Source organism: Mus pahari, chromosome 4, assembly GCF_900095145.1.
Source record: "Mus pahari chromosome 4, PAHARI_EIJ_v1.1, whole genome shotgun sequence".
Taxonomy (NCBI): domain Eukaryota; kingdom Metazoa; phylum Chordata; class Mammalia; order Rodentia; family Muridae; genus Mus; species Mus pahari.
The window spans coordinates 51877731-51893980 of record NC_034593.1 but is presented as its reverse complement, the minus strand read 5'-3'; the positions used below and the strand labels follow the sequence as shown (position 1 = coordinate 51893980).

Here is a 16250-nt window from a genome sequence, read left to right as displayed (position 1 = left end):
TGCACTAAAATGTGGCTAACTGGCAAACATTATATACACTGAATTACATATATACAACTACTTATTAATCACAAATACAGAATTGTAGTTGTAACATGAAGTGTATAAAAATTGCAAAAAGGCAAATTTAAAACTATCACTGTATCTGGTCAATAGCATTACATACAAATCAATAGTATTTCCACTGATGGTTTAGCAAACAGTCAATCATTTCTGTGTTTTTGTAAGAGAAGAGAAGTATAGATATTGACTTGCTTTTTTTTAATTTCTTACTTTTATTTGTGATGGTTTTAATGTCAAAGAAGAATAATATAAAAAGAATTTTAAATCAATCATTAAGAGAAAATGAGCAAGAATTCTCGTGTGTGTGTGTGTGTGTGTGTGTGTGTGTGTGTGTGTGTGTGTGTAATTGATCCATGGTGAATTCAATAAACTTCTAAACATAATAGTCTGATTATAAATCTTTCTACATTTTTAATTAAATTATAATTAATCACTTCTTCCTCCCTTTCCTTCCTCCAGCCCCCTCCCAAGCCCTTTCTCTCCAACTCTGGCGATACAATTTTAATGAAAGTCGGAGAAGGATAAAAGAATTGTAGAAAAACTGTAAATCTTATACAGAAACTTGGCTGTTGTGGTAGCACCGAAAGAGTTTTACTGAGAAACAGTCTACGTGTGCCGTGATACACAGCCGACTCTGGTGATACGTGTGCCGTGATACACAGCCGACTCTGGTGATACGTGTGTCGTGATACACAGCCGACTCTGTTGGTACTGCAGAGGGCAGTCTCCCTTCAGGAGAAGGAAGACACAAAGACCAAACAGGAAAAGACAAGGAAATACCATGTGAGGTGCCACTGGAGTGCCTTTAGCTCTAGGTCTTTTCGGTGGACAGAGAGGACAAACTTCTTCTCTGTCTAGCTCACCTTTCTCTCTACCTGCTGGTGGTGAGCATTTCCAGCGGCAAAAGAAAAACGAAGGTAATAAATCATAGTGCATTGAAAATAAACAAACAAACGAACAAACAGGATCCTATGAGTGATACTGAAGTAATCCACAATGACACAGAAGAAGAAGAAGAAGAAGAAGAAGAAGAAGAAGAAGAAGAAGAAGAAGAAGAAGAAGAAGAAGAAGAAGAAGAAGTAGTAGTAGTAGTAGTAGTAGTAGTAGTAGTAGTAGTAGTAGTAGTAGTAAGCAGAAAAACATGTCCGCTCCCAGCACAATAAACCTTCCAGCAAGAACCATCAGTGAGCTAGGCATGCCTATCATGTGGGCACACAGAAGACAGGGACAAGAAGGTTCCTGCAAATCCAAGGCCAAGCTGGTCTAAATAGCGAGGTCCAGGCCAGGCAGGGATACCTGGAGAGACTCTGTTAAAAGAAATAAAGAAGGGGGAAGGAAGGCAGAGTGAAGAAAAACATCAAATGGAAGAATAAGAAATTTACAGGATTTTAAAATATCACTGTGAGGAGATATGGTAATACTGAGTTTGCTTTAAAAAAAAAATAGTAGTAATTAGAGATTACCAAGAAGAGGTTGTAATTTTTATAATGAAGGAAGACAGTGGCATCACAATGACTGAATGACAACTCAGTATAATCAACAATTGGGCAAACTGGCCTTGCATTCCTCCCGACATAACGTGATCAGTATATTCTTAGCAAAATCAGTGAACCTGAACTGTGGTAGGAAAACAAGCTATATCTGGACTGTGGCAGTAGTGTAAAACTGGACCAGTCTCTTCTACAATGGCAGCCACGAAAGCCATAAAAAAATAAATAGAAGGTGGAAAGGGACACTGGAGTGGTCTCAAAATGAAATGTCTGACACCCAACACCATGTGTTGGTTTGCAAACATAGCAAGATCTATGTCAAGGGGATCACAAACACGCCTTTTCAGGAGCCACAGAAAACAATGGGCATTACCTTGGATGGGTTGATTACAATGTTTCTGGCTGAGCCATGTTCATCTCCAGTGAAGGCCGGCTGGTTGTTGAATCCTTGCTTTACATTCACGGCTGTAAGTTCATCCTGTTCAAGAGAAGGTACTGATTAAGCAGAGAACAGAAACACTTGAAGTTAATCCAGGCACTGCAGCCTGAGTAATAACCAAGTTCCCTGTGGTCTGTAAGAGAAAGCCATTCAGAGAACAGTAACCAAGAAGGCAGAACCCTATTTAAAAAACAGTGCATGCGTGAAAGATCAAGATAATGTGGTGGATGTGCAGGGCACAGAGGTTATCTCCAGAGTCAATCTCGACTACCATCTTGGAAGGATTAAAATCACCATGGAAAGCTCACTGATCAGGGAGGACTCACCCCAACTGTGGTGGCACCTTCCCAGGGGATGGAGCCCTGGACTTAAGCAAGGACAGAGAAAACTGACACCAGCTCTCACTTCTGCTCTGAGTGTGGGCACCTTATAACCAACTGCTTTAAGCTCATGGGGTGGTGAGTTCCTGGCCGTGATGGACTGTTATTACCTCAACCTAAGGTCAAAAGCCTCCCTCCCCTAAAATTACCTCTTGTGAGGCATTTGGTCACAGCAGGGAGAAAAGTGACTACCGCAAATGACCCACTCTTTTAATCTCTCTGTGAGTTCTATTAACTCCTAACTGATAACTTGGAAAAAGAAAAAAAAGTCAACAGCTCCTTCCATCACACACAGAATCAAGAGATTGTAGAGTTGTTGTTGTTTGTTTGTTGTTGTTAACCTTTTTGTGGGAATCGCTTTCATCCTTCTCGCATGTAGGTGCTGGGGATTGAACTCTGTCTGGTCATAAGGCTTGACAGCGAGCCCCTTTGCCAACTGATCATCTCACAACCCAAGATCATGTAATGTTTCAAGTGGAATTGATCTGAGAAGCTCATAGTTTGACTCTCATTCTTTGTTTCATGTTTTTTTTTTTTTTTTTTTTTTTTTTTTTTTTTTTTAGTATTTATTTACTTGTATGTGCATGAATGTTTTGCCTGCATGACTGGCTGTGCACCACATGCATGAGCTGTCTACAGAGGCCAGAAGGCATAATAGGGGATACAGATGGCTGTGAGCTTCGAGGTGGGTGCTGGGAATCCAACTTAGGTTCTGTGAGAGAACAGCCAGTGCTGTGGCCTGCTAAGCAATCTCCCTAGCCCATAGGACTATTCATATGCAACAAAGCTGCTCCACACAATTTACCCAAGACTGGCTTACTCAGCCCATAGTGAGCTGAAGACAGAAATGAAGGTTTCTAGTAATAAACTTTGTGGTAGTAAGCATACCTCACCACAACCTACAACTGGGGGAGCCACTGGTTTTACATATTCTAGTTCATTTAATCTTCACCAACTCAGTTGCTATATATTCTGTTTGGTGTTTTGTTTCGTTTTGTTTTGTTTCTTTTTTCGAGACAGGGTTTCTCTGGCTGTCCTGGAACTCACTTTGTAGACCAGGCTGGCCTTGAACTCGGAAATCCACCTGTCTCTGCCTCCTGAGTGCTGGGATTAAAGGCGTGTGCCACCACTGCCTGGCTTAGTTGCTATATCGTCAAATCCATCCCACAGGTAAGAAAAGTGGCATGCGCTATGCTAGTACACCATCTGGGCCGAGCCAGCAAAACTGAAATACTATCCTGGGATGCTCCTACACTACAAAGCAACATTTCCGTGACACCGAGAACAAATGTCACATGAAAATGGGGTCTAAAAATACAATGCTACTCCTACAGTCCTTAAAATGACCTCCTGAATAGATGTGACAACACTTTTCCAAAGTTACAACACACCAAAAAAAAAAAAAAAAGTCTGAAATAATAGTTATTACTATTATTACTACTGCTAGTATTAGTTATTATTACTATTATTTTGTTTGTGTTTACTTTCGTTTTCCAAGAGAGGGTTTTTCTGTATAGTTCTGCCTGTCCTGGAATTTACTCTATAGAACAGACTGGCCTCAAACTCAAGAGATCCACCTGCCTCTGCCTCTGCCTCCTGAGACAGTACTGACACTAAGGCCTGCTCCACCACCTGGCTAATAGCCTGGCTAATAGCCTGGGATTTTAGAAATTAAAAACAAAAAAATACCCTCCTTGCTCTGCCCAGATTATCACTGTTGTAGACTAAATCAGAGCTTGAAAATACAGAATGGAAGAAAGCAGCTGGAGGAAATGAGGCAAGAGACAGTCTCGGGGGACTGGGCTGGCGGTCACCAGGGCACAAAAGAAAGAATGCCAGACCCCTGCTGCAAACGAGAAACAGAAAAAACTGTTCCGAGACCTGCTGTGGTCAGTCAAAAATGGTCACCTCGGCTAAGGACCTCGGTCCGCTAGGGCACGCCACACAAATGCATTGTGTGTGCTTTTATGAGCATGTTTGGCCACTTTCAAAAGATCCCAATACAGGGATCATAGTTCTATGGGGCTCAAGTCTCCTCTCAGCTGTGGTGTGGAGTGATCCCCACAGAAGACAGATTTCTCAACCAAGGACATCTCAAACTGACCACCTATTTTCAAATTAACTATTTAAAATTTCAAGGCAAAAGTATAATGCATACTTAAGTCCGGAAGATTTTTGATCAACCCGAAGAAGCAATTAATACAAGTTTCTGTAGTCTAAGTGTCTAAAACAGCAGGGGTTCAACTGTCGTCACGAGGAGAGTACCATAGGAAAACTCGGTGTGCATTTGCTTGTGATTTGCCACTAAAGTGTTGAGAGAAACACTGAACTGCAGCATACATTTTACTCACAAGGGCTGTGACTTAAAGCTCAATACTAGGCTTTTGAGATTAGTTGGTTTTATAGTCTTCTTTACTTTCTACTCTCACCTGACACCACTCTCTCGGACCCCGCCCCCTCTGAATATAGCCACCTCAAGTAGGGTTACTACAGAAACAAGTAAAGGCCAAGAGTGTCTCAAGCAAAACGTGCATAGACAGTCCATCTTCTGAAGTACCTGAAAGGAACAAACAATGAGCAAAAATCCAAACAATGAGCTAAGAAGAAGACTCACACTCGAGTGCTTACGACTGTTGATAACATTTCTCAAACTCCAATGCTGCACCCATAGACGCCCCCTTTAAAGGAAAATCATCCACTCTGACCTGACGGTGTCTGCAGGACCAACTTTGAACGCCCAGGTTAGGGTAGTGGGAGCATCAGGCAGCTTTAAGTGATTTAGACAAAAGGAAGTATGTGTTACATGCATTCAGACAAGAAGCTTCCACGACTGTTCCGCAAGCTTTGCCAAGATTAATTAGGTATAATTAGAAAAGAGTCCAAATTTTGGAATGGAATGCGTCTACACTGCCAAGCCAGAGCTATCTGTAAGGGACACAAAATAGCTACCTCTCTGTGAGCCTTGAACCTCTTCAAAGGCTTTCCTAAATAGATGAATACCAACCATCAACTGTTAGAATGATTTTCCTTGCAAAGACAGGGAGAAAGGTCACAGCTATTACCTACCTTGCAGTCTAAGAAAACGTTTCTGGGTAGGTAACGAAGTTATTCCAAAAGTAGTCAGCATATGGAGCAAGGGGGACTCCTACCCTCCTTCCCATTGGCTTCAACTAAAATCCAAGTCTTCTGCGGCATTTACAACCCCAGCATTTCAGAGATAAGGGCAAGAGCAACCTGAGTCCCAGCCTGATCTCCATGCTGACGTCTTGTATCAAACGAGAAAATACAGCAGAAGCCTTAAAAAAAAATAAAAAAAAAAAGAAAACAAAAAACAAAAAACAAAAAAAAACAAAAGCAAAAGCAAAAACAAAAGCCTAGAGAATCCCATGTTAAAAAAGAAAGCTAGTGTTTACACTCCTCTATACACTTTCAAAATATATTCTATATAGACAGAAAAATCAGATGTTAGGGACTCCTAATGCAGCCATAAAATCACACATATTTACCCTGAAGTTACTATTTTTCTGGACCACTTTAAAAGCAATCTTTTCAGTTCAATACAACTATTTCATCAAGGCCAGTGATGGCTCAGCTAGGAGAAGCACTCAGGTGCAGACCTAAACTGCCTGAGCTTGATCCTCAGGACATACAAAGTAGCAGGAGAGAAGCAACTCCCAAGAGCTACCCTTTGGCCTCCACATGTGTGGCACAGGGCGCACACACGCGCACACACACACACACACACACACACACACGCAGAGAGAGAGACAGAGAGAGAGAGACAGAGAGACAGAGAGACAGAGAGAGACAGAGAGAGACAGAGAGAGAGACAGAGAGAGAGACAGAGAGATAGTTTTCTTTAGTAAAAAAAGATTTCTTTGGAGAAATGATTGTATTTTGATGCAGGTCTGGAAACTACTTAAGCTCCTTCTCACCCAAGAAACCAAACAAAAAAGCCCAGCTTAGCACATATTCCAAAGACCATGTGAACGGTAGATCAATAAATAGCACACAAACACATGTGCACATGCACACACCCACTCTTATCCTTTTCTGAACTCACCATCTAATACACAGAGCCACGTGGACACTCCCAGTGGTCTTGATCACGTAGTCCTCTAACAAACTTAGGGAACATTTAAGGAACTGGCACCAAATCTCCAGAGGGGATCAAGACAACTGAACAGCACAAAACTATCCCCACAACAGCTACACAGAAGACTGGTTAGCCCATGTCTTACCAAAACAAAGCTTTGTAAACTGTTTTACAATTACTTTTCCTGGTCTGAATCTCTCTCCAAAAAGCATTCTCTCAGGTCCCAGAGGTTATCTGCTGACCCGTTAGAAAAAGCTAATATCCATGAGGGCATGAGAGTTCATCCCATCATGGTCAGAGTTTAAAGTCATTGGGCAATACACAAAGTTAACAGTACAAGTGACCTGAAACATTAAGGAAGAATCATTCACTCTCATACTTCACCATTAATTAGAATCTGTCTCACATTCCTTCCTTTGAAGTATTCTAAGAAATGTAAGGTCCAGCTAGTGACTGTCACTCATCTTGCTTCTGTCCTGCCTACCTCCTAGCTATACTGAGTCTTCCTGAAGTAGTTTCCTTATCAACATGGCCTTATTCAGTGGGCTTTCCCTTTTCAACCCTCTGAGGAACCTAAAGAAGGATCCAGCATAATTCTATATAGATCATAAATAATGCCGGAGACCTTTTCTCTACCAGACTCTGGGCACAAATCAAAGCACTTCACTATGACTGAAACTGCAAAGCCTCAATGAAGACCAATGGCCTAGTCTGGCTGATACTCAGTATGCTAGAATCTTATAGATCTGCATTAGAAGGCAGAGCTCACACACAGTATTAGGACCAATTAACAGACCTCTCTATAGCTCATCTCTTTGTTTCAAAAGAAACAAGAATAACTTACAAGGCTAAAGTCACATAAGATAAAATGTTGCAGAGTTTAGCACAGTGCCTGATCCATTATTAACTGCCCTAATTTTTTAATATTTTAACTTGCATTTAATCTACTTGACAACTTTATGCATTTTAACCTATATGTCTGCATCATGCCATTTCCACTGCTCCACCTCTTACAGTATTGTGAAGTCTTTTGAATTTCACAAGCTATAACTGAGGCTCCTGCTCCATTCGATCAACAAGTAATTATAAATATAGCACTAAACTAAAGACTAGAGGATCCACCGTAGGCAAATGGAAGTTGCAGTATATACCCCAGAGAAACATGCTGGCTGCTCAGAGAACACAGAAGGGATCAACTCAGTCTGGGGAGTCAGGCGTGGGGGAAAGGGCCTTTGAGATGAGTTCTGATTTTAAAGGAGTTACCCTTCTCTACGACAGTCCTTGCAATGCCAAAGTTCCGACCTCTTTCATGAAGAGACACCACATTAACACAATAGAGAGTATAAAAAATCTCCAGGAGACTTTGTAACTCATAAAGCAACCACACAGGCACACAAACGTATAACCAACATCTCATCAAGTACATTTAAAAGTGTCTAGTAATCCAGTAAAGAGGAAAGGGAACAACAGACTCAAGTCCACAGTAATCACAGTGAATGCTAACTAAACATTTGTGGAGTGCTTGAGCTGAGGTATTATCATGTGGACCCAAATGAGAAGAAAAGAAAAGCCCAATTCTATGCTGTACTTTAAAATTGTACACTTTAAAGACAAATAAATTGCTAGTAAATGGACAGAGCAGATGCATACAGTCTAAACAATAAACATAAAAATGCTCAAGTTAACATCAAATAAACTTCAAGACAAGGAGAATTACCCACACAACAAAAAGAGGCATGGCAAGACAAGAGGTCCAATTCATAGGAAGGGTAGCAATCACGGATGAGGTACATGAAACAAAGGAACACAGAGGGGAAATATGATTGATGTCTATGGAGTTGGGAAGATGGAAGAATACTGTCACTTAGGGAACAGGAGCAAAGCTGTAGCTAGAAGCTGATCCTGGAGCCCTAAAAAACAGAGAGAATATACAGGGTGTGGTGGGCCACAGAGGGAATTCTGTCTTTAAACACACTAAAGGTTCTAAACAAGGAGGTAGCAGCCAGTCATGCGGGTCTGCAGTGAGAACAACTGGTCAGAATAGGGTGAAAATAACAAAGGCATAGGAAACAACCATCCAGAGGCCAGAGTGTTCTGAGATAGTGTCTGCTTACAGGTTGCAACTAAACCTAGGGATACACAGGAAGAGAGGAAAGGATAAGGGTCTAAGACAGACCTCGGGGAAAACCCAGCCGTGATCTAAGCGTCGGACAGAGAAGGGCACCGAGACTACACGGCCATTCCAGGAAAAGGAGGAAACCCGATGTGAACCGAGAAGCGCAGGGAATGCTTGGAGCAGGAGAGAGCAACAGTCAAGTACTTCTGGATGTGCACACCCCTGCACTCCCTGGGATGTGCAACCCTCCAGGGACTGAATTCTAAAGGTCCCAAGGCCACACAGTGGAAGGAGCAGAAGAGACGGGAAGTTCACAGAAGGCTTCTAGAAAAGTTTGGAGAAAGAAGAGTGGAATCAGGAAACTGGGTCACAGGGTAGAGAGGGAAGCTGAAAACATGTGCTCGTGGCGTACGTTTCACCGACCCCAGGAAGGACAACAGAAAAGAAACAAGCTCAGGAAAGAAATGACCTCCTGATTCTGCGTGCAAGACAGCACAACTAAATGCAATGCCGAATCAGCTGAGACACTCAAAAGATAGGGAGAGACTGCACACACTGTCCAGTGTAGAACTGGGTCCAGAGCGGGGAGGGGGTCTCAAAGTCCTAGTCTCTAATAAGTGTGCAGATGACCTTGTTGGAACTAGTATCTTTGTAGATGCAAGCAAGTCAAATGGGGTCATACTGAGTGTGGATCTGGGTCTCGTAGGTTAGTGTCCTGATAAAAAGGAGGTACAAACAGAGGAGAAGACAGTAAAAGGAAAAGTGGGAGCTTTCTGGCTACACACCAAGAAGGGCCTGGACTAACAGAAGCAGAAAACCCTGCCGAGGCGCTGAGTGACCATGGCCTTGCTGATGCCTTGGTTCCCTACTTCTAACCTATGAGAAAACAATTCCCCGTGTTTTAAGCTGTCCAAGCTATGGTGCTTTCTTCCAACAACCCCAGGAATCTAAGTACTAAAAAAATGACTTCTGCCATCCCTCAGGACAGCACCACCCCCAAGTCATGTGGCAGCAGTGGGGATGCAACGGCTGAGACTGCGGTTTTGCAGTAGGGACCAATTTCTATCTGCACTCCTTGCTTGATGCATCACCCCGGAACCATCCGGGAAGTTATTAAGAGGACATCAACCACGGTTATACATGATGGTGAAAACATTAATGTCAGCCTCCTTAAGAAGAAGGACTCAAAAAGAGGCAGGACCCCTGTGGAAAGAAATCTTTCCTCTCCCTTGGCCTCACCATCTCTAACACCAGGGCCACACTTGCAATCAAAGTCACACCAAAAAGGTTGCTTTGTCTGTCTGCCATCATCTACATTGCTATTAATATTCACCTCCCGTCTTATCCATACCTGAAGCCTAACAACCAATAACTATCAGACCTGAGATAAAAATCAAAGGATAAACCTGGCACAAAACAGCAAGAGCTACCTACATACCTATGCCTACCAAAAGCCGAAGAAAACACCCTTTCTCAGCTGGGCAACGGTGGCACATACCTTTGAGTCCAGCACTCAGGAGGCAGAACAGGCAGATCTCTGAGCCAAGGCCAGCCTTGAGAACTACAGAATGAATTCCAGGACAGCCAAGGCTAAAACAGAGAAATACTTTCTCAGAAAACCAAAAAAAAAAAAAAAAAAAAGAAATAGTAAACGTCTTTTAATGGTGGTAACAATGCTAACCTCTCTCCCCGATATTTAGGCAGTACACATGCTTCCTAACTAGTGAGGATCATAGGCATGCTGAGAACTGTTTTCACATACTGAGAAGCTGAGGCTGAGTACTGGGGAGAAGTGAAGATTTGGGAAGTGTTATGGTTTAAACCTTAAGCGCCCACCTTGAAACACAACTCTTGGGTCTAATTCTGGTAACAGTTGGGAGCTGCATCTTTGGCTACCACTGTTGATGACAGAATCAGGTCCCCTAGAGACAAGAAGACCTCTGAAGCAAGCAGTGTTTCCAAGGAATCTACCCCAGCATCCTGGCTCCCTACTCCTCTTCTGTGAGATGGCGGCCACGCTGCCCACATCACATCCCCAGTGTGACACAGACAGAGCTGTAACTGGCATACACTGACTGTTCTTAACACGGAATCACCCCAACCATCACACCCATGATGATCTTTATACATCACACCCATGACGATCTTTATACATCACACCCATGACGATCTTTCTACAGCAGTACACACAAGACCAGCCTAGAAAGACCGAGGGCCTAGAAACTCTTAAAAGGATTCAACAGAAATGTCCTCCACAGATGAGTACCAACCACATATTCTGAGTGCCAATTCCCTTCCACAAGGGCCCTCATTCCAACCCCAGTGGCCAAGGGAGGCTGGCATTTAAAGTAGGAGAGCCTTTGATTCCAATTATATCTAAATACAGTACACTTAGCATTTATTTCACTCATTTAAATAATTGTATCACATTAATTCATACTCAAACCCCATTCAAATGCTTGTCACCCACTGATCTCAAACACCTGGATGTGGCTCTCAGAAAGATTCCAGGAAAACTGCAGGAGAAAAATACTTGAACTTTTAGATCTGCATATGCATAAGGCAGGAAAGGGAACTTAAGTGTCCGCCAGTTTACCCTACCCAGATTTAGTCACAGAAGACGGCTTTCTCTTTAGCTCCTCCACTGCTAAGGAGAGCCACAACCAACCCCAGATGACTCTCCCTTGCAAACTTTCCAGTGGAAACTCTTCCTTTCCATCCTATTTTTTTCTCAGCCTTTACTGTGGCCATCTGTAAGGTGATCTGAAAGTAGAGACAACAAATTCCAGCCTGAGCATGTATGTTCACAGATATTAATCCTCCAGTCATCTGGTATCCCTGCCTCAGGGTGGCTCTTTTTGGTTCTTCTCTCCCCATCCTTGAGTACACCCCTATGCCAAGCTCAATGCACTGCTGTGGGAGGGCAGAGCGGTTTCTTTTAGCGGTAGTGGTTGTGTTCGTTCATCTGAGGTCAGCTGTTTGCAAACAGAGCTACCAACTGTAATCTGGAGTCGGGGAAAACAAATGTCCCCTAGCCAGCATAAAAACATGGAAAGCACCAGTGCGAACAGCTGACCTCTGTCGCCGCCTCTTAACCTCTCCATCCGGTCCATTTTCGGGACGCTTGCTCACTCCCACATCCTCAGCCTTGCTTAATTCACAAACCTGCCAGGCAGTTCTAGCTATTAGTTGCCACCAAAGCAGCCCACAACAAGGTTTTCCAGGAGACAGTTAAAGAGGGGACTAGCAGAAACGCAAAGCTCTGTGGACCCTTTCCGTACTAAGACTTTAACCAGCTAAAGTCAGCTAGAATTCTTGGGGGCAGGTAGGAAGGTCTGACTTCTCATTTCAATTCATCAATGAAGTAGCTGCTAATTTGAATTCCTGGTCTGTCACTACCAATCTAGCACAAATGCCTCACTCTGCGGGCTACAAGTTACAGGACCATGGATGCTAGCTTAACAGTGCCCCCAAGAAATCTGAATGCTAGCCACACCCCCTCTTTCTTTTTCTTTTTCCTTTTTTTTTTTTTTTTTTTTTTTTTGCCAATTATCACCACCAGCTGTCACTTCTTCTCCAGTCCTATTTATGTTCATTTTTACTTTGTGTTTTGGTTACTGAAGCCACCTTCCTCACAACTTCCTGGGCTCCACTCTCTCCCTGACACTGGATTTATTAGGCATGAACTAGTGCCACAATTTCACAGAGAATCATGAACACTAACCGCCATCTCCCGCCATCCCCCGCCATCCCCCGCCATCCCCTACCATCCCCCTCCATCCCCTGCCATCCCCCACCACCCCCCACCATCCCCCACAAGTAAGCTGCCAGGCCTAGCAATAGCCCAGCTCCACCAAGACTGATTTGAAGAGCCCGCCCTGCCTGCCTGCCTGCCAGCCTGCCTGCCCCTCAGTGTCATCCCAGCACCCTGCAGTGTCTCTCACTGCTGAAGTCATGCAGCACCTTTAGCATCTCTCCATAGGAAGCGTGCCAATCACAGCCCAGGCTCCAAAGTCCAGTTCCACCTAATGTTGAAAGTGGCACAGGAGAGGCCAGTGCTTCTTGTGCCTCGGTTTCTTCGTTTATAAGCAGCTAGTTCCACTCATCTCAGAGATGTCAGAGACTGGCATACACCCAGCTACACAAAGCACTCAGTGAAACCAGCCCAGTAAATAGTGCCGACTATAGTGTAACCGGCAACTTTACATACTACTGAATTATATATTAGTCCTCAATCAGAACATTAAACAGAACTATCTGTCATTTTAGAAAACGTTTTAAATGGGCCCGTGAACTGGACACAGACTTGCACGTGGTAGTGCTCCTCCAAAGGCAGGTTGATGCCAGTCCTGGTCCTCAACAGACAACATGCACCCAAGGACCATGAGGTGACCCAGCAAGGTGGCACTGCCACTATGTGCAAGCAGCATTTCACTTCTCTGGCAACCTGTTTTTATCACATATTTATATCAGATTAAAATTTAATTCTAAAACAATCTAATCCCTCACCACAGCTCTCTTGATGAGCACTCTTCTCAGGGAGACGGACAGCAGGCGCCTGTTTCCTTCCTGCATCCCCATGTCACCCAGCACAGTGGGCAGCATTCAGCAAGTACTGAGAAAACAAAGCGCATAATATCTCAAAAGGTTTGGTTATTTAACAATCTCTGAGCAAATTTCCAATAGTACTAGGAACTTAAACAGTATCTCCAATTCGCAAAGAATCTTCAAAAACAGTCAGTTGGCACTTCATGTAAAACATTTAAAATAAAAACAACTGACTCGAGAAATATTTTTCCACAGTGTCTACTACACAGTAGGCAGCACTGTGCGTATGTCTATTAAATCTGAGCCATGTCGGCACTGTCTTTCCTCATGGCTGAGGAGAGGATGGTCTGGCATCTCCTTAGACCTAGTGTTTCATAGGGCCTTCACACCTTTAAGAGAAGCAGCACTTTAACACAAAAGATCCCAACAACACTTCAGATACGTGTAGTCCTGTTAACACTGTCGCTCTTGCCAGTGCTTTCTGGAACAGTCCTGTCATTCACCTCAATGGATCACCCCACGACTGACATGAGAGGAAAGCCGCGGATCCAGGACTCCGTTCACACAACAGCATGAATGAGACGGAAGCACTGCATGTGGCTGTCCAGGAAAAAGCTATTCTTGCCGGGGAAAACCTTGGCGTGACCAAAGTGACTCTGGAAATGTCAAGAGGGAGTCTCATGGAAGTCACATCTCTTCAGCTTTTTTAAGAGGTGACCAAAATGAGCCATCTCTGCCTCTCTAGCCTTGTCTGGGCTCATCTGCCTTCCTCCACCAGGTTTTGTCACTTCCTATTTCCCGTCCTAGAACACAAGTTCATGTATTCATAATATGCTTACCTAAGAGAAAAATAGGCAATTCCACACACGGGATCCTAGCACTCAAGAGGGTGAGAGCAGGAGCCTCTAGTCCCGGGCCAAAAAGTAAACACAGAATATTTTTTTAAGTCTCAGGCAAATAGAATACATCGGTAATATCAGAGGTAAAGTTGGGAAGAGGGAATTAGAGGGCCAACCTGGGCTACATGAGATGCTCTAAGAAGGGTCTGAAGAGATGGCTCAGTGGTTAAAAGCATCAGCTGCTCTTCCAAAGACCCAGCTCCAATTCCCACTACCCAGATGGTAGCTAAAAACTGTCTGCCACTCCAGTTCTAGGGCATCCAATGCCCTCTTCTGGCCTCCAAATGCATACAGAACACAGGCATACATGCAGACAAAACATGCATCATATGCACACAAATAAAAATCAAAAAAAAATAGTAAATCTAAAAATCAGAAAGGAAGGAAGAAAGAATTCCTATCTCTGTGCTCAGAATTTCTGCCCAGGCCTTCTCCATCCAGCCCAGGAACCCATCATCTCTGAATGCTTATAAAAAGGAACAGGCCATCACTGGTACTTGCTTACAAATGGAACAAGTCATTGCTGGCTTATTCCCATCAGTACCTCTTAATGACTCCGGGATCACTGTGCACAAATGAGGTATGCTCCAGCCCCACGCTCTCAAAAGCAAGAACTGCTTCTTCCACGGCCTGGCACTGCCATGCCATGTACCAGGTTGGGACTTGGCAGATTTCTAATACAATCTGCTGATAATGACTGTTGCCCCATTTCCAGATCCAGCCAACAATTATGATCATTTCTTTATGACATACCAGCTCCTATAAGGCCCCTCTGAACAGGACCTCCAGTGGCTGGGGCCACAGCACACAGGAAAGCAAGTGCACGCTGTGCTAGAGGCTGAGGGAATAAGCCAGGCAGGCAGCAGGTTATGCAGGGGCGAAGGCCCCGAAGACAGAAATCACACAACAGGTCTAGTAAAGTAAAGGTCCCCTCAGGATTTTAACTGGCCTCTTGGACCACGCAGCACAGGGGAGTCCAGCTCCACAGACTTCTCTTTCTCAGAGCCAGCAGGCAACACTTGCCGATTTTCATGTCATCATAGGAGTGTCTTAGTTACTCCTAAATCTACAAATTTTCAGCTTCCGCTAATGTAAATTTCAATTTTGAGACTTCTTCAGAGACTTCTGGAATTGAAAACACACACACACACACACACACACACACACAAACTTATAATCTCCCCTCCTCTTACATTTCTCCACCCTCAGGGAAAAACTAAAGGCACACTGGTTTGGGGAATCAGCATCAATATATCTACCCAACAGCCTCAGCCAGTGTTTATCCAGGTTAGAGACCTCTGGGCTCTAAAGAAGTTCCCAGGTCCTTCCCTGTGAGAAGGCAGACTGTCTTCATGTTCTTCAATCAAAACGACAGAATGAATGCAAACTAGTTAGGAAAACCCACACAGTCAAGAGATTTGCAAAAATGTAAAACACCTCTTTTTTCATCAATTATTTTTATTTGAGAAGAGCTGCTTCTCATTAAAAATAAAATAAAATAAAATAATCCTAAGCCCAAAGGTGTACAGATAAATCAGAAAACTTGTTCAGCCTGAAGGGAGGTTTGACTGCCAACATCATACACATACCAAAAATAAGTAAAATTAGCCCACAATTATATTTAAATGAGCAAATATAAAATATAGTTTTCAAATTTTTCTGTTGATTTCCAAAATTTTTATAAGTATTAAGAAATACAACTAACCAGTAGAAACCAACTTTGTAAGGGATGTCCAATGCTTAAGATTGTAAAGAGATCCCAAAAACCCATTTAGGAAGTTCTGGCTTAAACTAAGAACACTAGAAATGTTTCTACTACCAAGTTGCATTTCTCGGGGTAGACAGGCTACTGTAAATTCTGCAGATTTTCACGCCATCTCTCTAGGCTCACATCAACTCTGTCACATCTGTACATGAGTTACTGTTGAAGAATATCCTGTCCTGCTACCCTCCCAAGCTTTCCAAGCACAAAGAACAAAAAACATCTGTGTGGAATCCCAGAGTCTGTGAATGAGACTTTATCATGGATCTAACTGTACATGAGATCATCCTCAATTATCCAGATAGGCACTAAATCCAGTGACAAGTGCAGTCATGAAGAAGTCCTGAGCAGAAGAGGCAACAGGAGGCTGTGTGGAAATGGAAGAAAACACTACTTGTAAAGAAAGAAGGGGGAAGCAAAGAGGAGAGGAGAGGAGAGGAGAGGAGAGGAGAGGAGA

General features: G+C 43.4%; 1 protein-coding gene across 10 annotated transcripts in view; it reads right to left on the bottom strand.

Moving 5' to 3' along the window:
• The window catches only part of Med12l (mediator complex subunit 12L), a 299671-nt gene that overhangs the window by 271033 nt on the left and 12388 nt on the right, over nucleotides 1–16250 (bottom strand). For all 10 annotated transcript variants that reach the window (XM_029537714.1, XM_029537710.1, XM_029537715.1 and 7 more), the window contains exon 3: nucleotides 1927–2031. In XM_029537714.1, the coding sequence (XP_029393574.1) occupies nucleotides 1927–2031 (105 nt within the window). The remainder of the gene's footprint in view (nucleotides 1–1926; nucleotides 2032–16250) is intronic.